The 25,252-nt window shown below is 50.3% G+C and overlaps 2 protein-coding genes and 1 non-coding gene across 4 annotated transcripts in view; 1 reads left to right on the top strand and 2 right to left on the bottom strand.

Annotated features, from left to right (window-relative positions):
- Window positions 1-6,939, bottom strand: part of Epha10 (EPH receptor A10) — a 41,132-nt gene extending 34,193 nt beyond the window's left edge. Inside the window, exons 1-3 of the mRNA XM_090335193.1 lie at window positions 6,834-6,939; window positions 5,063-5,127; window positions 2,845-3,523 (exon numbers count right to left, since the gene is read on the bottom strand). Of these exons, the coding sequence (XP_090191319.1) occupies window positions 2,845-3,523; window positions 5,063-5,127; window positions 6,834-6,939 (850 nt within the window). The remainder of the gene's footprint in view (window positions 1-2,844; window positions 3,524-5,062; window positions 5,128-6,833) is intronic.
- Window positions 3,850-3,955, bottom strand: LOC150062080 (U6 spliceosomal RNA). Its single transcript, XR_016536108.1, has one exon. It is a non-coding gene; the product is annotated as a U6 spliceosomal RNA (small nuclear RNA).
- A 10,660-nt stretch (window positions 6,940-17,599) lies between the features above and the next one.
- Window positions 17,600-24,629, top strand: Maneal (mannosidase endo-alpha like). 2 transcript variants are annotated; one of them, XM_090335188.1, is made up of 4 exons: window positions 17,600-18,149; window positions 19,332-19,441; window positions 20,014-20,090; window positions 22,197-24,629. In XM_090335188.1, exons 1-4 carry the CDS (start codon window positions 17,600-17,602, stop codon window positions 22,831-22,833), a joined length of 1,374 nt encoding a protein of 457 aa, XP_090191314.1. In that variant the 3' UTR covers window positions 22,834-24,629. The 2 variants fall into 2 exon arrangements, with proteins under 2 accessions (XP_090191314.1, XP_090191315.1); XM_090335189.1 differs by lacking the exon at window positions 20,014-20,090 and having other exon boundaries at window positions 18,066-18,149.
- Window positions 24,630-25,252: the final 623 nt, after the last annotated feature.

The following is a 25,252-nucleotide window of genomic DNA, read 5'->3' as shown; positions in this document are numbered from 1 at the left end:
CTCAGCCCAGTGCAACTCAGACAAGGGCAGCTGCAACTGTTCTTGCCAGAGCCACCAAGTGGACATCATCAAATCTGGCCAACACTGTAGGCTGCTCCTTCTCAGAAGTCTCCACCCGCTAGGGCTGCCAGGGTGTCCTCCTGTCATCCAGCTCCTCACCACTCTCTTCTCTGCTTTTGACTTGTTTGGCAGTGCTGGGGATTGAACCAGATCTTAGCATGTCAACCAAGTGTTCTACTGCTGGGCTACAGTCTCCAGGCCCCCATCAGTCTGATTTTTTTCTACTCCTTAAATATTGTTTTTTTTTAAGTGTCTTTACATTTAGTCCTCTTACCCCATAGTTTTTTTTCCTGGTTTGTTACACATACAAAGCTTCAAGTAATACCTGTGCTGCTGGACTCCAGCTAACTACCTCCTGAGTGCCCCTCTCCAACTGTCCCCTGTGCTCCTCACTCAGCAGGTGAGTCCTCTAGCACTCAGCCCACAGCAGAATATAAGATGGAGGAGGGGGGCGGGGCTCCTTTGCTTCCTGTGTCACATGGTCACTGTCTCCTAAACACAATCACACTCCATGAACTCTGTACCTCATTCAGAGCTTGTGCTCTCTCTCCTGAACTACTGGATCATCTTCCCCGTCTTCTGGTATCCAGTGGGTTCTTCTCCCATCCTTTCCATCCTACTGCCACTTGGGTGATCTTTTGAGGATATAACTCAGAATATGTTGGATTGCTCTTTATTGACCAACACCATTAACCTTAAGCTGGATCCCAGTGGCTCACACCTGTTATCCTAGCTACTTAGAAGGCTGAGATCTAAGGATCATGGATTGAAGCCCAATGGAGACACGGCTCAAGTGGCAGAGCACCTGCTTTGCACACAAAATGTGAAGGGGCAGCACTCTGGCCTGTTCAGGTCCCAGCACACACACACACACACACACACACACACACACACACACACACACACACACAGCTTAAACTCCACCTCATCATCCAGGCCCCTCTCCAGCTTTATCACGCCACACAAGCTGTGGCCCCTTCTTTCCTGCTGCCATGAAGCCAGTCCCAAGCTCAGAATGCTCTCTGCTACCAGGAGGAGATGCCTTCTCACATTCTCCAGAAAACTCTCTCCACCCTTAGAACAGTTTTCTCCCTTCTTCAGTATCCCTGTGCTAACCTCTTGCCTGTCGGCTGCATCTCCTCTGAACACCTACCATATCCTGTACTCCACCGTTTACACTGAGGCTACTGAAACTAGTAAGACCCAAGGCCTGGGCTCAAGAAGCACGAGTCCAGTGGCGGAGGTATACATAGGCGGATCCCTGCATACTGTAGAGCTTGTGAGGAGTGCTGGAGAGCACAGACCTAGATCCTAACCATGGCTGGGTTGTTCAGAGACCGGAAAGTTCTGTACACTAGACGACTTCCCCCAGAGACTAGATCTACACCCACATAATAAGACATGAATAAATGCAGCTAGTGTGTCCTTAGTTCATATTAAATGAGGGATTGAACAAAGGGATGGCGGTCAGTGTAGCCACCTTTTTCCTCCCCTGTCTTTCCACAATTGAGCATGCACCTCTACGTGCATCACCTTCTTATGACTTCAAAAAAAAGTCTCTGAGTCAGGTGCTCGTGGTTCACACCTGTAATCCTAGCTACTCAGGAGGCTGAGGTCTGAGGATCAAAGCCAGCCTAAGCAATTAATCATAGAGAAAGCCAGAAGTGGAGCTGTGGCTCAAAGTGGTAAAGTGTTGGCCTCGAGCAAAAGAGCTCAGGGACAGTGCACAGGCCAAGTTCAAGCCCCACAACAAAGAAGAAGAAGGAGGAGGAGGAGGAGGAGAGGAAGAGGAAAGAGAGACAGAGAGAGAGAGAGAGAGAGGGAGAGAGAGAGAGAGAGAGAGGGAGGAAGGAAGGAAGGAAGGAAGGAATGAATCAACCAACCTTTACTATTCTCCATCTAGACATGAACTTTGTGTCTGGGTCATTTCTGGTGATCCGGCACCCAGAAAGGGCTTGGTTCAGAAAATGGATCCTTGAACTTTTTTTTTACATTATATATTCATGTTCCTAAGCCCATTCTTACCCTCCATTGCTGAATGCCCTCCCAAAGACCCCAGCAAACACCCCATCATGTGATGTCTCCTCCAAGATACCTGGTGACTAATTCAGACAGGTGAGTGGGATCTCAGTGTTCAAATCTACTGCCATCTGCCTCTTGCTCTCTCTTGACCTCTGGAGTGCCCCCTGCCTGCTGCAGGCTTGTATGCAGTCTATGATAGGGAGATTGGAGGCTGCCTCCCTTTCAAAGCTCCAGCTGAATGGCTTTCTTTCTTAGATACAGAGACAGCAGCCTGGCTCCCAGTTGCCTAACTTGGAAATATTAATCTCTTTGAGGCCATTTACGAAGTAGGAACAGGGAAGCCTTGCTTTACTGCTGCACAAATAAGTGAGAAAGCTTAAGCCAGGCACGGGTGACTCACACCTGTAATCTTAACTACTGGGAAGTCTGAGATCTGAGGATCTAGGTTCAAAGCCAAGCCAGGCAAGAAAGTCCATGAGACCCTCTCTCTCCAATTAACCACCAAAAAAAGCGGGACGCAGGGCTGTGGCTCAAGTGGGAGTGGGCAGTGGCCAATCCCTGAGCTGATTCCTGTCTACGGTGCTACACCTTCCACGTGGGTCCCTGTAGCCTCCGCCCATGGTCTGAGTAGCTTGGCGCCTGGCCCTGACTAGGCCCGCTTAAGAAGTTGCACGATCCACCGTCCCACCCCTTGACTCTCCCCCAAGAGCCGCGTGGGCTCTCCACTCCCCCCCCTCCGCGCCGCCCCCGGCTGCTGGATACCTTCGCAAACGTCTCCACGTTCCTGGAATCCTGCGCTGCAGCTGCAGCGGCCCAGGGGCACCAGCCACTCGCCGTCGGCGCCGCAGTGCATGCGCGGGGGGCTGCCGGACTCCCCTTCCGAGTGCGCCACGCACGTGCCGGACACTTCCACCAGCGTGGAGAAGGCGCTCTCGGCCGCCGTGGCCGGGAAGGCCGCCAGGCCCCGCACCGTGGCGCGGCACTGCTTGTAGTAGACGCGCACGGAGACCAGAGCCACGCACGCGCCCACGTCCTGGAAGGCCAGGTGGAAGCCGGGCCGGCCGAGCGGGCCGATCTCACGCACCTCGGTGTTGAGCTTCATCTTGCGCTCACCCAGGTCGCCCTGCGTGAAGCTCTCGTCCGCGGCGATCGTGTCGATCTTCCGGGGCCGACTGCCCCCGAGGCGGGGGCGCCCGCGGCCCAGGTCGGCCTCGGTTTCCAGGTAGTAGACGTTGAAGGTCTCCTTGCAGGTGCCCGCCGCTCCGGGGATGCTACTGCAGTCACGCAGCGTGAACTGCATCTCCACGAAGATGCGCTGCCCGCGGCCGCGGCTGATCCAGCCCGTCTGCAGCCAGTTGTCCTGATTGGGCTCCAGCACGTTGCACACTTGGTATGTGCGGATGGGACGGTCGTGTTCGTCCACGCCGCTGATCTCCTCCCACTGCGACAGAAGCGTGGGGACAGAAGGGGGGGACAGCTCAGTGCCCACGAACGCCATCTGCTCCTACCTGGTCCTTCACACACACACACACACACACACACACACTGGAAATGATGAAGTGCAGAGCTAGGAGGAACTTTGGAAACCAATGAGTCTTGTTTTTGATTTTTATTTATTTATTGAGAAAGAATCTCTAACTAGTTTAGGCTGGTCTCAGACAGTCTATGCTCATTCACCAGCCTGAGTACAGGAGTGACAGGAATGTGCCACTACACACGGCTCTCCTTTCTTTTTTGAACATAAAATGCTTGGGGTAGGAAAATAAAAAAGAAATGGAACGCTTCAGGAATTTGTGTGTCAATCTTGAGGACGAATCGTACAGGTGTTCTCTGTATTGAGCCAGATTTAGTACATGTGCTGCAGAATAAGCAGCTAGTGTGTGTGTGTGTGTGTGTGTGTGTGTGTGTGTGTGTGCGTGTGTGTGTGTGTGTGTGTGTGTGTGTGCGTGTGTGTGTGCGTGTGTGTTGGCAATATAGTGGACTTTCAACTTGGGGTCAGGCCATTGTCCCTTAGCTTTTCTGCTCAAGGCCAGGGGCTCTACCACTTGAGCTCTACTTCTGGCTTCCTTTTTGTTGTTGCTTGTTTTTGATTTTTTTGTTGTTGTTGTTTTTTGGCCACTCCTGGGACTTGAACTCAGGGGCCAGGTGCTGTCCCTGAGCCTGTTTGCGTTCAAAGCTAGTGCTCTACCACTTGAGCCACAGTACCATTTTTAGGTTTTTCGTAGTAGTTAGCTGAAGATGAGAGTTTCACAGACTTTCCACCCCAAGCTGGCTTCAAACTGTGATCCTTTGATTTCAGCCTCCTGATTACAGGTGGGAGCCACTGGCACTCAGCTTTACTTCTGGTTTTTTTGGTGATTGACGAGATAAGAATCACATGGCCTTTTCCTTCCTAGGCTGGCTTTGAACTGTGATCCTTGGATCTCAACCTCTGTAGTAGCTAGGATTATAGACGTGAGCCACCGGGGCCATTCACAAGCAGCTATTCTTATTTTTATAGGGGAGAAACCTGAGGTTCCAGAGGGGAAGTGACTCGGTGTATGTGCTGAGTTACTGGTGGAGTTTGAATCAATTCACTCTCCCCCTACTTAGTGCCCCTTTTACAAACCACACTGCTGTACCCCATCCCCATCTCAAGTTCCCAGTCCTCTTTTAGGACCACTATCTTGCTTCCTCTATCAAAGGACAACACAGCCTGTACTTCTACAGTCTGCGCTGTCCAGCATTAGCTCCATCTAGCTGTCACATTTCTGTTTTCCTGTTTCATTTATTCATTCTTTGTACACACCAATGACTATTCATTTGATCGTCTAACTGAAGACAACATTTTCTAGTAGTCTGGACAGCGGGGCTGCTGGAGACCACACTCTCTGAGGTGCATTTTGGCCTGATGTGGCCATGGGGGTGTGAAGTGCTGTGAGCTCAGAGGAAGTCTTGGAATTCTGGAGGATCCTCGTGATAGAGACAGTTTAATACCTACCCCATTACTTGGCAGTGTGGTCCAGCCCAGCTCAGCCTGGGAAGCTTTGGAATCTAGAAGGACAACTGAGAAGAGGGAAGAACAGAGATTATCAAAAAAGTGTAGATGGAAATATCAGGCAGCCATGGCTCACTCCTGTAATCCCAGCTATTTGGGAGACTGAGATTTAAGGACCACAGTTCAAAGCCAGTGCAGACAGGAAAGTCCGTGAGACTCATCAATTAACCACCCCCCAAAAGCCAGAAGTGGTGCTGTAGATCGAGTGGTAATGTGCCAGCTTTGAGTGAAAATGTAAGGGATTACGCCCAAGCTCTGATTCAAGCCCTAGGATCGGCATGCAAAAAAAAATTTCCTTGATCTCATTTTCAAAGTCTGTTTTTGCCACTTCAGGTAGCATGAACAACTTCTAGAGACGGGAACATATTTTATTTGCTTATGGAATGTGATTATTCAACTTCCAGACTCCATGGCAGCTCTGAAAGCCAGCTCTCAACCTGGGTATGAAGTGTCTGTGATCCTTCCTTAGCCTTCCCAGGTTCCCCAAGCTATAGATGAGTAACAGTTCCAGGGAGAAAATTGGGGTATCAAGCAATTTCTACATTTGGGAAAATCTACTCAGATTTAGGGACCCCTTCTGAGGTTCAGTTGCCAGAGATGGAGGCTTAATCTTGACTCTGACCCCAGATCCTCTGGAGAAAACCAAGTGGAAAAACCCTACTAGCAACAGGAGATTAAAAAAAAAATGTCTCATCTCCCCAGCCAGTTCCTTGCCCAGGGTCTGCACCTTTACATGGAGGGGTCCATTTATATATAATCCATGACACTCCCCCGTGTGCACACACTAGAGAAGCTCGGAGTATCTATCTCCCCAGGAGGTGGCAGATCAGCATCACTGGTCACAGGAAAGCACGAGCTTGGACTGCAGCACCAGCAGCCAGGAGACAGGAAGTCAGGTACCGACCCCCCCAAAAAAATAAAATCTTGGCAGATTACTCATCTTAGGAAAGGCGCTGGGCGCCAAGGTGATGGCCTCTAAGGGAAGCTGGCTTCAGTGGGCAGGACCACTGGCAGTGTGTTGATTTCTCATCACTGTCAGCGCGCTGGAAGACATCTGCCATCCCATTTCGGGACCAACCCTGTGGTCCTCGCCTCGGGCTTCTCTACCTGGATTCAATTGAGGATTCCCCTCCCACACAGACATCCGAGGCAGAATCAGAGGCGAGACGCAGGCTCGGGTGTCGCCCAAGCCCTCCAAAGCCTCCTGCAGCACGGGCGGCGCGCGGGGCCCGCTCAGCATTCAGCACTGCGGACAGTTCACTTCTCCGCCGCGCCTGGCCCCGGCCGCGTCTGGACCCGGCCGCGTCTGGACCCGGTCCCGCTGCTTCTGGCCGGCCCCCCAGCGGCTCCCCCAGCTCCGCACTGCCGGAGTCCATCCCGTCTCCGGTCTCACCTCCGCACCTCCCCGCCCCCCGCCTCCCCCCCCAGGCCCTCGCCGGCCCCGGAACCTCCGCCTCTGGAGCCCGCCGTTCCTGGTCTCCTTCCCCAGCCTCCGAGGTCTCCAGCCCCCCAAGCTCTCCAGCGCCCCTCTCCCCCCCATTACCGTCTGTCCCCCTCTCCCGCCCTCTCCCTGTCCAGTTCGGTGCCTCCCCGCCCCGCTGGCTTCCAAGCGCAACACAGACCAGTCTCTCCATCAGCTGCCTCCCCCCAACTCCCCGCAATGCCTCTGTCTTTCGGCATCCCAGGCTGCAGGCTCAGCCACCAGTCTCCTTACCTTCCTCGGCGGTCCCAGGTCGCCCGGGTCCCAAAAGCACCGCCAGGCAGAGGGGCATCAGGCCGGCGAACGGGCGCAGCGGGTGTGGACCGGCGCCAGGCTCCATGGTCCGCCGACCGAGCTGTCAGTGCGGCGGCGGCTGCAGCCGCGCCAGCCCAGCACAGTGAGCAGCGCCCCCAGACCCTGACACCGGCTGGGGGCGGGGCCTCGCCGGCACCATCACCCACGGGGACCAATCGTTAGGCAGCGCCGCGGAAGGCCCACCAATCCCGGCCCGCAGAGGAGAGGAGGGCGGGGTTTGGCGGGCTAGGGGCGGAACGCCTAAGTGGAGGGAGGGAAGGAAGGGTCCCGCGGACCCCCGGCGCTCGAGGGGCTTCCGGGGAGCAGGCCGCGCGGGCGCCGGGGCCGGGCCCGGCCCGACCTCGGCCCCACCTCGGCCCCCCGCGCTCCTCCAGAAGGAGACGCTGTGGGCGTGGCGCGCAGGGGGCGGCCCGGCCGGCGAGGCGCGGGCAGCCCGCAGCCAGGCTCCCCGGACGTTCAGGGGGTGCGGTGGGGGTCCAAGCTTGATGTCCTGACCCCGAGCTCCGAGGGGCGCTTCCGCCTCTCCCGGCCCCTGCTCCCTTCCTGCCTCTGCGGCGCCTGGTGTTTCTTTCCTTTGATCCCCACCCACCCCCCCCCTCTCTCTCACACACACACACACACACGCGCGCGGGAGGGGCCGACCCCGACCCCAGAGCTGCTGGAGAGAAGAGAGGTCCCCACCCTCGCAGCCTCCCTCCCGGGCTGGGAAGCCGCCGCGGACAGACGCCGGGCTGGGGCGGGGGGGGGGGCGGTGCTCCATTTTGGATGAACGACGGGGTCCGCGGGTCTTTGCTCTTGCTGTCAAGACGCCGGCGCTCCTCGGCCTCCCGTCTGCTGGGGCTGGGGTTCCCCGGTGAGCACCCCACGCTCGGGAGACTCGCGCGAAGCTGGGGAACCCCGGACAGAGTTCCGCGGAGCTCGACCGCCGCCAGAAAGCGTGGAGGGCGACCTCTGCCTAGTGAAGGTCATTCGTGCGCAGGCCGAGGGACCCGCCGTGGGTGGGAAGGAGGGCCGGGGCCTTCCCGCCGGGGGAGGCGGGCCGGACCGGAGCGGGGGGAGGAAACCCCACCCAGCCCTCGGCTTCCCGCGCTCGTTTCTTGCCCCACCCCTGCTCCCTTTGGACGCTCGGATCGCGAGCCGGAGTCCTGCAAATGCGTGGTCTGTGTGGTCTATGTGCATGTGCATTTCGTACAGGATGCAGTCTTCACCCCGCTAGCCAACCAACATGCGCTGGGCACCATGCGCGGGATCACCCCGTCCGTCTCCGTCACCTTCCGTGCCTTTCCGTGCGCCGCGGGGAAGAACTGGGGCCTCGTAAATCACTGACGGTGGACAAGCCACTCGCATGTCCTATGTCACTGGGTGTGTGCACACACACGTGTGTCAGTATGTGTACACACTCACAGACCGACTTGCTGAAGGGTAGCCATAGGAGTAGACTGTGCGTGTGTGTGTGTGTGCGCGTGCGTGTGTGTGTGTGTGTGTGTGTGTGTATGTGTGTGTGTGGCAGGGGGTGGGGTAGTCTGCTCTGCTCCTAGAAAGGAAGGTCATTGGGAAGGGATGGGTCTGGACTCCACTGGAGACAAGCTCCAGTGAGGAAGCAGGGGGTGTGGTGTTCCAGGATGCAGGTGGGGCCTCTGAAATGAGGGCTACCTGAAGAAGGGCTCTCGAATCCCCCCACCTCCTTCCCATCTTCATTCTCCTCACGCTTGGTTTCCTCTCCCCCCCACCTCCCAGCGCTGGGAGATGGTATTTTTAGAAGCTGCTTAGAGACTCAGGACTCCTTTCATTTCAAAATGAGTCCTCACCACACCACCCCTCACTCCTCTCTCTTCAAAGCCAGGTCCTATCACCTCAGCTGTCTCTAAAGAACCAGCCATGGCTTCTTACCAGGGGTCCCAAGGCTTCTGTCCCTAGGTGGAAAACAAAAGGCAGGACTACCTGTGAGTCTTACCAAGAATCTCTCAGAAGCCAAACCCATGGGGGAAAGAAACTAGAGAAAGCTATGGAGGATGCCCACAGCCCCCTAACCTCTAGCCCTTGGGAATCTGGTTGCAGTCGAATACATGAGGAACACTGTAAGAATGAAACCTTAGGAGTTAGAGGTGAAGCAAAAGGATGAAACGGAGTAATAGGAATGATCCTTTTTCTTCCAGTGATCAATGCAATTACAATAAAACTCCAGTGTATGCAGATATATACAGCGGCATCTCAGATTTGCTCCAAAGTGAACCCACTCTATCAGGAGGCTACCCTTAGTGAGAACAGACAGTTCCGTGAAGAAACTCCGCAGGGCCATAGAAATTTACCAAGCCTTTATTTATGGGTTAGGTCCCCCTCTGGAATATGAAGGGAGGAGGATTTGCAAGCACGGTTGGGAGGCTCTGGCCATGGTGCTGAAATCCTAGATTACCCCCCCACACACACAGTTGTTTCTGTCCGTGGTGCTGAACCCACTAGCGTTTGGACCCTCCAAAACTGGAACTTCTCCGCTGCAGCCTCTGATCTTGATCCCAGGTTTCACTGCCTACACCAAACCGACAACCAAGCCCCTAAGAGGTGTGTCATCAGGAGTGAGGCAGCCCTCTCTCCTTGGAGGAAATCAGAGAAGACTGGGAAACAGCCGTATTATTGTCTCCTCCCTGAAGCCAGATGGATGTTGCTTCTATTTAAATATTTTTGAATGCCACTGGGGGATATCAGGGCTGAGAAGCCCAATTGAAGAGTCAAAAGAATAACACATGTTGACATTTTAATTTCCTCATTTCTCATTGGTGCCTAAAGTGTGCTTGGCCTCAATGGACAGAGAAGGTCATCTCCTCCATGGAGTACAGCAAGATCACACCGGAGAAGTAGGTAGAGACAAGCCATGCTCTCAGTAAAGTGAATAGATAGCTGCAAAGAGCTGCAAGGAAAAAAAATAACCAACATTTTGGGGGTTGGAGGCATGGCTTGGGTGGTAGAGTGCCAGCCAATGAGTGAAAGCATCAGATACCAAATTTGAATCCTGGCCTCAGACAAAAGAAAAAAAGACAGAGAGTAGCTGAAGGTGCATTATTACTCCAAGGGACACCTTCAATTGACTTCTTGTCACACTCAGAAAGATGTGTTCTCCTCTAGTATAAAAAATAATAAAGGGGGCCGGGAGTTTAGCCTAGTGGTAGAGTGCTTGCCTAGCATACACGAAGACCCCGGTTTGATTCCTCAGTACCACATACATAGAAAAAAAGGCAGAAATGGTGCTGTGGCTCAAGTGGTAGAGCTCAAGCCTTGAGAAATCCCAAGGACAGTGTCCAGGCCCTGAGTTCAAGGCCCAGGTCTGGCAAAAATGAATAATAACAAAGGACTGAAGACCCAGCTTGTGTGTTAGAACATTTGCCTAACAAGCCCAAGGCCTTGACATAAAAAAAATTTAATGCTCTTTTCTATGGATAAACACAGAACACAAATCTAAATTAGGAAGGGACAAGAAAGGAAAAAGGAATAATAGAGGGTGAACAATTATAAACTGCATTTCAAAAGGGGATGCATACAGTCAAAATAGATGGTTAGCAGCTATGAAAAGTGATCATAAAAATCTGTGGAAATTGTCTTGGGAAGTGGGGAAAAGTGAAAGGGGAAATGAACAGTGATGGGGGGGGCAGTGGGACTGTTTGGAACATATTGTAAATTGTGTGAAAACGTAACAACAAAATCCCCCTCCAGTGAACTAATGTAAGGGTAGTAAGAAAGTCCTTCCTGGGTTGGGGGGGAGGGAAACATACTTGAGGTGGATTCTTTTCAAGATAAGCACAAATAAGATGGAGGTTATATACAAAACCTTAACATTTTGGGCCAAGAGTGTGGTCTAGTGGTAGAGTGCTCACCTAGCAAGCACAAAGCTCTGGTTACCACATACACAGAAAAAGCCGAACATGGTGCTGTGGCTCAAGTGGTAAGCTCTAGCCTTGAGAAAGCCCAAGGACATTGCCTAGGCCCTGAGTTCGAGCCCCAGGACTAGCATTAAAAAGTTTAACATTTTATCAGATAAAGGAAACAAAACATTTGATTTGCTAACTGAAAAATGGGCAAAGAAAATCTTCAAAAGTATGAAATACACTACCTAGCTATTATGCAACCCTATTTCTTTCTCTTTAAAGTAAGAAATGATAACTATTCAGAGCTATTGTGAGGCCAGAATATGGTTTTAACAAATGACCCAGTGTGATACTTCACATGTAATTCTTACTATTCAAGTCTGTGGTTTAATTAAAGTTAAAAAATGGAATAGGATGGGGCTGGGAATGTGGCTTAGTGGTACAGTGCTTTCCTAGCATGCACAAAGCCCTGGGTTTGATTCCTCAGTACCACAGACACATAAAAGCTGGAAGTAGTGCTGTGGCTCACTCAAGTGGTAGAGTGCTAGCCTTGAGCAAAAGAAGCTCAGGGACAGTGTCCAGGCTCTGAGTTAAAGCCCCAGAATTGGCAAAAAAAAAAGGATATGAAAAGGAGGTGAGAGAATTATGGAGAGATCCATAGAGGAAAAGGCAGAAAGAGGGATGTGGAGACTGCTGGCTGAGATGAACGTAGTTAGCAGGCACAATGATCTGGAAGACATGTACTTGGACTGGCAAAAGTACCATCGGGGCAGGCTCACCAGCCAGTAAGTCACCAGAGGTGACTTTTACCTTGGTGAAATTATCATGGTCCAGACCTAAAATAACTTCAGCATCATTCACAGAGAATCTATATCTTAGGGGTGGGGAAGGCTAGAAAGTCAATCATTCCTAACTCAGCTACTATCTGAGCCAAAGACCCATTGTATTCATTTCTGATGTGAAATGGGATTGCCAAGGAAGCCAGAATGCTCACATCACCATGCCCATCACATTATCCCCCTGATGGAAAATATGCCCCAGAAGCCAGTTCAGAATGTTGAAGACAGCTCTGAGAATGGAGGAAAGAGGGCTGGACAGTTCCAATACTTCATGAATGCTGGATATGTTGGCAAAGAAAATCATATGTGAGCATGCCATAGTAAGAATGCTGCAAACTAAAGACAAAATAGGAGGGAGAGAGTGAGGGGAGGAAGGAGGGGGAGGGGAAGCGTGTAGTTCTGCAGTACAGCACTTGCCTAGCACTCTAAGACCGTGGGTTCAGTCCTCAGTACTGTGGGTTGCAGGGATGAGGCAGATAGGAAATTGATTATTTGACAACCGAGACACACCTTTTCAATCTAATAAAAGGGAAATGCAACACAACTCAGCCACTGACCCAGTCTTAAGTAACCTATGAGAAATTTCACTAAAATTTGGTTTCAGATATAAAAATCCCAGAGGAAAATCACCAAATTCATGAATGAAGAAGGCAACATGTCTTTCCCCAAAGCCAATAACTCCATAATAAGGGACTTAAATGATAATGAGTAAGAAGGAAGCTCAAACAATGAATTCAGGAAAACATTGTGACAAAAATGATCAATGAAGGAGGCAATGTACAAGCAGCTGAGCATATTCAAGAAGATACAAACAACTTGACAAAGCAAACAAACAGCTGAGTGAAAGAAAACAATTCAGGATATTAAAGAACAGTGCAGTGAATGTATAGTGGTACTGAAAAAGTAAAATTGTCATCCTTCAAACGAAGAACTCAATAGTCCAAATAAAAGTTTAATTTGGTGGGGGTCATGGGGCTTGAACTTGCCCTGGGTGCTATCCCTGAGCTCTTCAGCTCAAGGCTACCACCTACCCTTGAGCTAAGCCTCACTTCCCGTTTTCTAGGTCCTTTTGTGCACAGGCTGGCTTTGAACCTTGATCCTCAAATCTCAGCCTCCTGGGTAGGATTACAGGTATGAGCCACTGTGCCTGGCCAAAAGTTTAATTTTTAAAAAGCCTAGCTGAAGAACAAAAAAGCCTAGCTAAAACCCAATGAAAAGAAAGCTAATAGATCAGAGTTAGTTGAAAATAGGATATTGGGACTTGAAGATACATCGGAAGTAGTCGATCAAATAGCCAAAGATCAGGGAGTGCCCAGACAGACCCTGAATTCAAGTCCTAGGATCGACATGCACACACAAAAAATGAAGAAACAAAGATAAATAAAAATGTATCAAACCTGCAAACCATTGATATAGATGAAGGAGAAGAGGCACAAATTGAAGACAATGAGAAACTATGAAATAAAATAATAGCAGAAAGAGTCTCCAACTTGGAGAAATGGAGGTGGAGGAAGCTTATAGGCAGACTGCAAGGTATGTCATTTTGAAAGCGTGTCATGCAGAATCACAGTTTGAAATCAGCCCAAGCAGAAAAGTCTATGAGATTCCATCTCCAACTAATGTGAATATTGATGGACTAGAGGTCTCATGTTCTTTAGTGCCGGGGCTGGCTTTGAACTTGATCCTCAGCTCTCAGCCTCCTGAACAGCTAGGATTTCAGGCATGAGCCACTGTGCCAGGCTCATCTTTAAGCTTTCTATTAAAATTGAAAAATTTAGCTGCTATTTGTGAGGCCTTGTATAGAGGACTTATCTAAAATCTGACATAAAAATTATGAGAAAATAAATTGATGTTTTAACATCTTCCAGGGGAATAATATGTCCATTAAAGTTTGGAAAACACCACCACAACCTATACCTGGGTATTTCCTTTTCTTTCTTCCTTTTTTTTTTGCCAGTCCTGGGCCTTGAACTTAGGGTCTGAGCACTTCCTTGGGCTTTCCTAGTGCTCTACTGCTTGAGCCACAGCACCACTTCCAGCTTTTTTTTTCCTATGTATGCGGTACTGAGGAATTGAACCCAGGTAAGTGCATAGTAGGCAAGCACTCTACCACTAGGCCAAACTACTAGTCCTAGCAGCTGAAAATTTGTGCTAGAGAGGGTGTAGCTGAGGTCAGGGGTCACATTCCATCAGTCTGCTTTGATTTCAGGAAATTGTTGTGGGAAGGAGAATTCTAAAGACAGCCCTTGCTCCAACATTCCTATGCTCTGGCGGGGGGGGGGGGGGGGGGGGGGGGGGGGGGGGTGGGGGGGGGGGGGGGGCGATTCCTATAAAACTATGTAATAAATTTCTGGACTGTTTTAAGTTGCTAAGTTTGTAGTAATTTGTTAGGACAGCTGAGAAAACAAATACAATTAAATTGCACAATCTGCCAGCTTAGACTTACCTTATGCTGACCAGCATACCACTTTAGACACAAAGATATTCAGACTGCATCTCTGTCTGTCCTTCCGCCTGCCTTTAAACCCTCTTTCAGGTCAAGGGAATTGCTTGCTTGCCAAAAACAGAGATCAGCATGGTGAAATCCATTCGTAGTCCCAGTACTTGAGATGCTGGCAGGAGAATGGCCTGTTTAAGATCAGCCTGGGCTACCAACAAAAAAACAGACTGAGGAAATAGTGGCTAGGAATATAACTGAGTGGTAAAGTGCTTGTCTAATATTTGTGAAATCCTGAGACTGATCACCAGTTCCAGTGAAGATAAATAGGCCATTGTTTGATATATACATATATATATACATATACAATTTTTCTTTGAAACAAAGATTTACTATATAGCGCAGATGAGCTGTAGAATCATGACCCTCGAGCATTGGGACTGCAGCTGCCCAGCTAAGGCTGACAAGGCTATTGTTTTAAACTAAGCTGCACTGAATTTCAATAGACCAGGACACAAATTTAGTTATTTATGCTAAAGGTCTGTCAGTAACCTGAAACTATTAATTTGAACTTCTAAAAAGTAGATCATTTAAATTGATATTAAAACGAACTTAATCCTTACAGCAATAAATACATAACCAAAAACAATCTAATTGTAGCTCACCAATCATTTTCTCATTGCTGTCTCTCCACCTCTGCCTTCCAAGGAAAGTAAAATTTAATTGTTTGTTTTCATTTGTGGGGCTTGAGCTCAGAGCCTGGGCACTGTCCCTGAGCCTCTTTCTACAAAAGGATAGCACTCTACCACTTGAGCCATAGTACCACTTCCAGTTTGGGGGTGGTTAATTGGAGATAATCTCACAGGGTCAGTGGCGTAGCCTAGTGGTAGAGTGTGTGGGGCACGTCACATCAAGGGTAAAAGGCTTACCTCGTGGCCCAGTGCTCACTTCCTGGTTTTGGAAATCCAACCATGCTGTCTCCTGGTTGGGAAGGTTGGCTGTGGTTTGTGATATAAAATAAGGCTATCTCGAACCCATGGATTGGCCCCGCCGCCCTCTCTGACCACACCTACCTCCCCCTGTCCTGCCTACTCCTGCTTCTTATCCCCTTGTATTTTCCCAATAAACTGAGTCTGCCTTGACATTCTCCCTGGCGCGTCTGTGTCTTCCCTCTGGAGAAGGGAGGGCTGGGTGAAGTCAGCCAGCTGGCCCTATCCTTTCTCGGTCTCGTCTTAGTTGGGGCATGTTCTCTTTGCCCTTCCTGCTGGTCAGGAGGCAAAGAGTGCTAAAAAAAAAAAAAACAAAAAAAAAACAAACCCTGCTCTGCTAGCATGCACAAAGCCCCGGATTCCATTCCTCTGCACCACATACTAAGAAAAAGCCAGAAGTGATGCTATAGCTCAAGTGGCAGAACGCTAGCCTTGAGCAAAAAGTGTCCAAAGACAGTGCCCAGGCCCTGAGTTCAAGCCCCAGGACTGGCAAAAAAAAAAAAAAAGTAAACTAAGAGATGGCACATGCTTGTAATGTCAGTGTAATCCCAGCCATTTTGGGGGACCCCGACTGCCCCAGCAGTAGACCCACCAGCACTCAGTGAACCAAGCTAGGAGTCGATTTAATAGCAGTGCAGCAGCTACTCTCCACCTTCGGGCTAATAGAGAGCAGGCTTGACCTTCAGTGGGGCTGAGCTTTTAAAGGGAAACACCACACATAGGTGGTAGTCATCTTACAATGCCCATAGTCAATAACCACAAGGACGAGACCACATGCAGGTGGTCGTAAGTACTCACAGGTGGGTGAGCAGGTCAAGCATTTTTACAGAAACAAAAACAATGTGGCAGCTAAGCCTGCCACGTTATTACAACCTGGCTCAAGATGTTTGCCCAGGATTTCTGGAAAAGTAATATGAATCTTCCTGGGGTAAAAGAACTGCTACGGAGGCAGCCATTTTGTGATCTTAAGGGAGCTGGATCTAGTGTGAAGTCCATGTGGGGACATCTCCATTTCTAAGGGCATTGCTGAGATGGAAATCTACCATTCTGCCCTATTAGTGGGCTTCTTCCTTCCTGAGCTGATTCCTTTCAATCTGGCTGAAGTCAGTTTGAACTAGGTGTCTGCAACTTGGACCTGAAAGCAAGTTCTACCTCACGAACACTTAGAAATGTGAATTCTGCTGGGTGCTGGTGGCTCACACCTGTAATCCTAGCTACTCAGGAGGCTGAGATTTGAGGATCACAGTTCAAAGCCAGCCTGCGAGGAAAGTCCATGTGATTCATCTCCAATTATCCACCAAAAAAGCTCTAAGTGGAGATGTGCCTCAAGTGGTAGAGTGCTACTCTTGAGCAAAAAGCTGAGGGACAAGGCCAAGTCCCGAGTTCAAGCTCCATGACCAACAGACACACACACACACACACACACACACACACATATAAACACACACGTGTACGTGAATTCTATCAACAAACATTTTTCATCCTTGCTGCTCCACATCCATTTCAGGAAAAATGAAATAATGAACAGAGTTCGAACTCAACTGATGTTGAGAAAAATGTACTGTCACACCAGGGTCTAGTATTCACTCAACAAATGGCCCTAGGAATGGAGTGCCTAGATCCTGTTCTGGAGCACTTGGTAACTAACAAGGAACTAAGGCCCAGGCTGGGGGCTGGGAAGGTGGCTTAGCTGGTAGAGTGCTTGCCTAGCATGCATGAAGCCCTGGGCTCGATTCCTCAGTCCCACATAAACAGAGCCGGAAGTGGCACTGTGGCTCTAACCTTGAGCACAGAGAGGCTCAGGGACAGTGCCCAGGTCCTAATTCAAGGCCCAGAACCGGCAAAATAATCATAACAATAAATAAAAAATTAAAATCTAGACTGACAGCAGGATCTGTGACTGGGGGGAAATGGAGAGCATGTATTAAGTGCGCATTGTGCCAAGCCTGTGCCAAGCAAGCCTCCCCCTGCAAGGAGGGACACCGGGGCGCTTTGCGGCCAGAGGTGGGCTGACTGGCCCAGGCCCCGTGCGTGCCTGCCGCCTGGCAAGTCAAACCTGGCAACTCAGGCCTGGCCTCTCCTTTCCATGAGCCTTCCCTAGGCTGCGGAGCCGCGGAAGCGACGGCGAAGGCGGGGACCGCGCTCGGCGGCGGGGGTCTCAGCGCGAGCCCCGCGGGGCGGTCCTAGGGGAGCCGCAGACCCCGCTTCCCCGCTCTCTGCGCCCTCAGCGCCGCGCCCCTCTCCCCCCCTGGGAGGCCCTGCCGGAGATGGCCGGGATCGCGGCCCCGGAGCCCGGCGCGCGGCTCGACGCTCTGCACTTGGTCTGCCCCGGCCCAGTCCCCCCTCGGCTCGCGCCACTTGGTCTGCGCCGCCTGCGTTCTCTGTGTGCGGGGCCCGCCCGCACTGCGGGAAGAGGCCGGGAGCCGCCCACAACGCGCGGCGCCGCCGTCTCCGTGGGACGTGGGGAGCCGGGCGCGGGGGACCCGGGCGGGCGGCCATGGCGCGGCGGGCGGCCAGGTAGCGGGACCGACCGGCCGCGGGAGCCGGGACTGCAGAGGCCGCCATGGCCCGGCGTCGGCGCCGCGCCTGCATCGCGCTGTTCCTGGTGCTGCTCTTCGCCTTCGGCACCCTCATGGGCCTGCGGACGCTCAAGGCCCCCGATGGGCTGCCGGCCCTGGGCCCGGGCCCGGAGCTGGCGCCCTTTGAGCGGCATCCGGAGGGGGCGCTTGCCCTCGCCGCCCGCGCCCCGGCCGCCCCCGCCGCCCCGCCGCCGCCCCCGCCGGCGCCCCGCACCGCGGACCCCCGCAGCTCGCCCGGGCCGGGCCCCGCGGAGGCCGAGCCCGCCCCCGGGCGGAGCCTGAGCGTCTACTCCGACCTGCACGCCTTCTACTACTCGTGGTACGGCAGCCCGCGGCGCGAGGGCCACTACATCCACTGGGACCACGTCATGGTGCCGCACTGGGACCCCAAGATCTCGGCCAGCTACCCCCGCGGCCGCCACAGCCCTCCCGACGACTTGGGCTCCAGCTTCTACCCGGAGCTGGGGCCTTACAGCTCCCGGGACCCCGATGTGCTGAGAGAGCACATGACCCAGCTCAAGGAAGCAGCCATCGGTGAGCCTTACGCCCCACCCCGCCCCAACCCCTGCTGTCCCCTCACCACCCCCCTCCCTGCCAGCCTGAATTCTTATCCCTCCGGCTCTCATCTGGGCCCATTACTTAGCAATGCACCTTCCTTCTAGTATTCCCTTTGTCCATCCTGACCCCATCGGCTCCAAGGCCCTGCTATAGGGCCGAGCTGTTGGGTGCGTGCCAGATTTGTCCCAGGCAGCGACAGCAGGGAGAGGGCAGCAGGCTTCAAATCTACCGGTCTTCCAAGATGCAAGAAAGCAAAGCCCAGGAAACCCCCCAGACGCGTGGAGTCGTGGAATGAATGAGTACGGGCTGGGATGGCCTCTGCTTTCACACCAGGTGCAGAAGAAAGCAGCAGCTATTTGTTTCTGCTGGCTGCAGAGGAGAAAGTTTGCCCAGGTTGCTGGGCAGAGACAGGAGTTTTCATCAAATGCCCAACTAGAAGACAGGGCCCTGGGATCTTCCCACACTGGAGGCTTGGTTCGGATTTTGTCACTGAATCCTGCATGCCTGGTGATGGCTTTTAAATAGGAAGAAAATGGAATGACAGAAGCCTGGCCTGGCGGCCCAGGCCTGTAACTCTAGCTCTTGAGAGGCTGAGGTAGAAGGATCACCCATTAGGGGCTAGCAGTGCTACATAACAAGTCTTTTCTAAGAGAAGAGAGGAAGGAAAGAAGAAAGAACACAGAAAGGGACAAGATAAATGAATTACAAAGTGGTGGGTGAGAAGTATACAAAGATAAATAAAACAAGGATCTAGGGACATTGTTTGGGTTTATAGTAGAGGGGCCAATGGAAGTCAAGGCAAAACTGCTGTAGCCTGTGGTACACAAGGAGTTGACATCTAGTCAGGGCTCTTGTCCACGAGGACCCTAGGTGTGTGCCTTTTCTAGGGAGGCAGTAGTGTGGTGGCTGCTGCTCCTGTTTGTTCTGCCACTTGCGGATGTACTGCAGGTTTGGGCTTCATGCTGGTGTGGCATGCTTCTGCTCCCTTGGCAGCAGAACTTCAGCACCTCCTGTGCGGACAGCTCCACAGCTTGATGCTCTGGGATCTGATCTGCCCGGTATGAACCTGGCTCAGAATTTTTAGGAATTATTTTGCAGCTGGAATTGGTTTGGGAGAGGGCACCCTGTATCTCATACTATGTCTGTGTCCTGTATCAGGCGTCCTAGTTCTCTCTTGGTACCCACCTGGCATGGCTGACGATAATGGGGAGCCCTCAGATGACCTGGTACCAGCCATTCTGGACACCGCCCAGCAGTACAATATCCAGGTGAGTTTCTGCCCAGAGTGCCTCTAGGAGAGCTCTTAGCAGCTGTTCAGGAATAGCTAACCATTAGTGAGTGTGGTACTGAGGGAAGGTCGTAATCATGCCTATACCACTCATACTTTCTTGAATTCTGAGAAAACTTAATATAGGTTAGAGACCCTGTCTTTAAATAAGGCTAGGCAAGAGCCTAATAAGGCAGCAGACTGAATTCAGACTGAATTCTGGAAGCAATGTTGAGCCAAAAGGAGTGGAACACAATCTAGGTGCACAGCAGAGAGGCTTACCTTCAGGTAGGACATGAGCTAAACGTGTGGCCATTTCCCCTAGACATACCAATATCAATCCCCACTGCTGTGGTAGAGGAAGGACACAGAAGGGCCCACTCCTCATCCCTGAGCCCACACCGAACAGACAGAGCTCCTTCCCATCCACTGATTGGCACACGGCTTCCAGTGAAGCCGGTGCCACTCACTGGAGCTGGCAAAGAGAAGGATTTGTCAGCCACTCTGCAATAGCCCACCAGGATGACCCATGGACTTATATCCACTGACCAGTAACTGCTCTGCTTGTCACAGGTGGCCTTCCACATCCAACCCTACAAGGGCCGGGATGACATCACTGTACACGACAATATCAAGTACATCATTGACACGTAAGCCTGCTCCAGGGGCTGGGGTGTTGATGGGAATGAAGGTAGGAGTAGGTTGACAGTCAAGTATGAGACACACACATGATAAGGGATTTTAGTTTGGTGGCACTGAGGTTGAGCTCAGGGCCTTGCACTTGCTACGTAGTTGTTCTACCACTTGAACCACACAAGTCCCTCCCCATAGTTGTTTTAGAGGAAGAGGGTGCTGGACTTGGAGTCAAACAACCTGAATGTCAACCCAGTCCTGCAGCCTATAATCTGAGTAGAGGCAAGTTTCAAAAGCTCTGAGTTACCTAACATATACATGATTTTTATAGTGCTTGCACACTATCACTCATAAAGTCTTTTTCTTGGGCCAGGAGTTTGGCCTAGTGGTAATGCTTGCTTAGCATGCAGGAAGACTCAGGTTGGACTTTTCAATACCACATACATAGAAAAAGCCAGAAGTTGGGGGTGTGGGGGGGAGGGTAATGGGTACCAAGACATGTGAAAGGGTATCAATGTATGTGAATTAATGCACCTTCTATCTGGCAAATATCATGTAACCCTTTTACTAATTACAATAAAAAAAATCATAAAAAAAGAGCCAGAAGTGGTACTGTGCCTCAAGTGGTAGAACTCTAGCCTTGAGGAATGCCCAAGGACAGTGCTCAGGCCCTGAGTCCAAGCCCCAGAACTGGCAAAAAACAAACAAACAAACAAAAAAAAAAACCCACAAAACCAAAAACAAGACCAAAAAAAAAAAACCCCTCAGCTGTGAGCTAGAAAGTAAGAAAATGAGGTACTGAATTCAAACTACAGTATTAGAACACATATACATATTAAACCTACTTAGAATGGGTGATCCATGGGCTGGAAATGTGGCTTAGTGGTATAGTGCTTTGCATGTTGTGTGATTCCTCAGAACCACATAAACACAAAATCACAAAAGCTAGAAGTGGTGCTGTGGTTCAAGTGGCAGAGTGCTAGCCTTGAGCAAAAGAAGATCAGGGACAGTGTTTAGGGTCTGAATTCAAGCCCTAGACTGAAAAAAAAATAAAAAGTACACCTCTCTAGGGGACATGTGAGCTGACAAGAATAAAAATTTAGTTCTTGCTCTCAGGTTTCTAAGTATGAGATGGTGGCCATTTGCCATTATCAGTCAGGGAGTGAGCGCTGACCAAAAACTCTCTTGGGCATCATGATTTTGAACTGCCCAGATTCCAGAACTGCGAGAAATAAACACACGAGAGAGAGAGAGAGAGAGAGAGAGAGAGAGAGAGAGAGAGAGAGAGAGAGAGAGAGAGAGAGAGAGAGAGAGAGAGAGAGAGGAGAGAGAGAGGAGAGAGACAGAGGAGAGAGAGAGAGGAGAGAGAGGAGAGAAAGAGAGAGAGAGAGGGAGAGAGAGAGAAAGGGGGGGGAGGGGAAGAGGGGGAGGTAAGGCCCTGGAAAATGGTTCATATCTAAAAGATCTGAGGGGGGAAGTTTCATAGAGGGCTGGAAGAAGGAAAGGTTTTAAAAAGCCTAAGAAGGGATAAGCTAGACAAGACAAGGGAGTGAGGCTGGGAATGTGGTCGAGAGGTTGAGTGCTTGCCTAGCATGCATTAAGTCCTGGGATCAATTCCTCAGTACCACAAAAACAGAAAAAGCTAGAAGTGGCACTGTGGCTCAAAAGGTGTAGCACTGGCCTTGACCATAGAGAAGCTCAGGGACAGAGCCCTGGCCCTGTGTTCAAGCCCCATAACTAATCCCCCCACCCCCCCAAAAAAAAGACAAGACAAGGGAATGAAGAAGTGCAGAAGGTGGTCACAATGAAAGGAGAAGATGGGGCTTCTTAGCTCCTGGTAAGGGGTCAAGGTGTGAGTTATATTTTAAAGAGAAGAGACTTGGGGAGGCCAGAACAAATCAGATACCAGCTAAGTAGCTACTACCACTGTCCGGATGAAAGATGGTGGTAGCTTGGCTCAGTATGGAGTGAGGTTTAGGAATGACCCAGCTAGGAGAAGAAGATAAGTCTAACTGGATGCTAGCTGAATCCTAAGATGTGCTGTGCATGAGAACCACCTCAGTCATCTTACAGCTATGCTGGTTTCTCACATGTGACTCAGGTTCCTTCCTCCTGTCCTTCAGGTATGGCTCCCATGGTGCGTTTTACCGATATAAGAACAGCATGGGCAAGAGCCTCCCACTGTTTTACATCTATGACTCATACCTGACGTCTCCAGAGGCATGGGCCCACCTCCTGACACCTAATGGGCCCCATTCGATCCGCAATTCCCCCTATGATGGGGTCTTCATAGCGCTGTTGGTAGAGGAAGGCCACACCCACGACATCCTGGCTGCAGGATTTGATGGCATGTACACCTATTTTGCCTCCAATGGTTTCTCCTTTGGCTCCTCCCATCAGAACTGGAAAGCTGTGAAGAACTTTTGTGATGCCAACAACCTCATGTTCATTCCCAGTGTGGGTCCTGGCTACATTGATACCAGCATTAGGCCTTGGAACAATCACAATACAAGAAATAGGGTCAATGGCAAGTACTATGAGACAGCCTTGCAGGCTGCCCTGAGTGTGAGGCCCGAGATTGTTTCCATCACCTCCTTCAACGAGTGGCATGAGGGCACACAGATTGAGAAGGCCATTCCAAAGAAGACACCAGCTCGCCTGTATTTGGACTACCTGCCTCATCAACCCAGCCTGTATCTGCAGCTGACTCGACGATGGGCAGAGCACTTCATCAAGGAGAAGGAGCAGTGGCTAATGTGAGGGGCTGACATTCAAGCCTCACTGGAGGGTAGCATTGTGTGGGACCACTTACTGGTCCCCAAAATAAACAGCTGGGTGCTTCTTGGTGGGCCATCATGCTTCTACAGGGCCCAGGCAGGTGGTGTTGGGGTACTGGGCTAGCAGGTGACTTGCCCACAACCCAGGGCAGGGTAGCTCCACAGCCTTAGAAGTTCCACAGAATTCTTCTGGCGTTAAGCTCTGTGGAAGGTGGTGGTTTATGTAGCGTTGTCCAGTCACTGCTACAGGAAGGGTCTCAGGGTTAAGCCAGCTTGCACCCTGCTCCCTCTGCCAGTCTTTATCTTCTCTTCAGGCCTCTTTCCAGCATCATCTGTTTTCTCAAAGATAGGGAAACAGCCAGGTGCCAGTGGCTCACACCTATAATCCTAGCTACTCAGGAGGCTGAGATCTGAGGATTGAGGTTCAGAGCCAGCCCAGGCACGGCTCATCTCCAATTAACCACCAGAAAACAGGAAGTGGTGCTGTGGCCCAAGTAGAGTGCTAGCCTTGAGCTGAAGAGCTCAGAGAGAGCACCCAGACCCAGAGTTCAAGTCCCATGACTGAAAAAAAAAAAAGATAGGGAAACATACTTGACTTAAAGGGAACGGGCTTCCGCTTCCAGATCCTCCTAACTGGATCCAGTTATCAGGAACAATTGCATTCACACATCCATTAACTGAGCACTATACTACGAGCCTGGTGCTGGGGCAAACCTGACTGAGGAAGGTCTTGTCCCCAAAGTTTATTTATAAGCTTCTACTGTTTGGTGTGGCCTAGTAGCTAGTGCCTAGGTGCAGTCTTCTCGTTTTTTTCCTTCCAGTTTCACTCTTATTTCCAGGCTGTTTTTCCAGAGAACTCTCCATGCAGGGAAAGGATCAGAACATCCACTCCCTTTAGCTGCCTGAATGGGATGAGGCCCTTAGTACAGTCACTTTCACTTTCTTACGATTTATAATAAGTAGTATCCTCAAGTACAGGTTTCTTGCTCTTAAGACCTCATGAATCTTGACTTCAGATTCTATGACCAATTGATTTAGGACTGGGCTGACTCTAGTTTTGGCACAAGGAAGAGTAGATCAACTTAAAAAAAAATGACTAAGTGCGTACTTAGAAACTAATATGTTAATTGCAAAGGCCCCAATAAAGTAGGCCCATGGAATACCATGGCAAGACTCTTAAAATTGAGGCAGTGTGCACTGGAAACCACTGCACTAAGGCTTCTAGACTCGAGACTGAATCACAATTCTGGGAAATAGGGTACGAGGGGAAGGGAAAATGGAACCTAGGGTCCTACTTAAGGGCACAAAGACCTGAGTAACTGACAGAAACCCCATCAGCCTGGCACTAGCTTGTGCTTTCACTAGGGAAACCAAGGTGGGCAGGGACAGTGGAAAGGGCTAGATATTGGCCTGTAGTGATTTCATTTTACACATACCCAATGTGAAAAACATGGCAAGGCCAGCATAAAGAGGTAGCTGCCTCACACATTGCTGAAAGCAGTACATTTGATTCGGTTCTTTTGAGGGCAAATCTACATCAAGAGCCATAAATGCATATAATTTTGACCTGGTAATCATAGTCTATGAAAGTAATTCAGAAAAAAATAAACCATTTACAAATGTGTTTAATAGCATTTTTTATTAAAGTTCAAAATGCCCAAAAATTATATATAGCACCTCATATACATATAAATAAAGTAAAAGGCTGTGGACTAAACATTAGAGTTAAATTATGTATATAATTTAATTTATTTTAGGGATAAATAAAGTACTGACTGAAAAGGATGTTACGGATTTGTTTTCAGATGTTTAATTTGGATTCCTCTCCTAGATTTTCATCTTTAGATCAAAATGATTGTCTCCGGGCTCAAAGGAAGGTGCTTGCTCTACAGCTTTACAATGTTTATTCTAACAAGAATCCAGCTTCAGGAGCCCAAACCCTTGTTACTGATCCCTTGGGACTTTATACTAGCAATTCTAGTTGGTTTGAACTCACCAGAGAGGAAGCTCTCACTAGCTTCTAAATCTGTTACTTAAAATTATTATTTTTGAGACAGGGTCTTTCTATGTAACCCAGTTGGCTTGAACACAACATCATAGCTCAAGACATCCTTGAACTCACAAACCTTCTGAGTACTGGTGAGTGCTGGGATTGTAAGGCTTTGCTTTCAGGCACATGCACTACCATGCCTGCCTGGTTTAAATTATTCCACAATTTAAAAGAGGGAAGAAAGGAAGAAACCATTATCAGTTAGGTCACCCTAGGAATGTTCTTAATCTTTATTCAACTTTTGGCAGATATATGAAACTATGGAATAAATATAATCCATCCCCTCTAACAAGTGTGAGGATAAACCAGCAGTTTCGGGTAATGCAATGTCTAGAAAGACATGTTGCCAAAA

The sequence above is a fragment of the Megascapheus bottae genome, chromosome 6, assembly GCF_031878675.1.
Source record: "Megascapheus bottae isolate mThoBot1 chromosome 6, mThoBot2.hap1, whole genome shotgun sequence".
NCBI lineage: Eukaryota > Metazoa > Chordata > Mammalia > Rodentia > Geomyidae > Megascapheus > Megascapheus bottae.
This window is presented reverse-complemented; position numbering and strand designations above follow the sequence as displayed.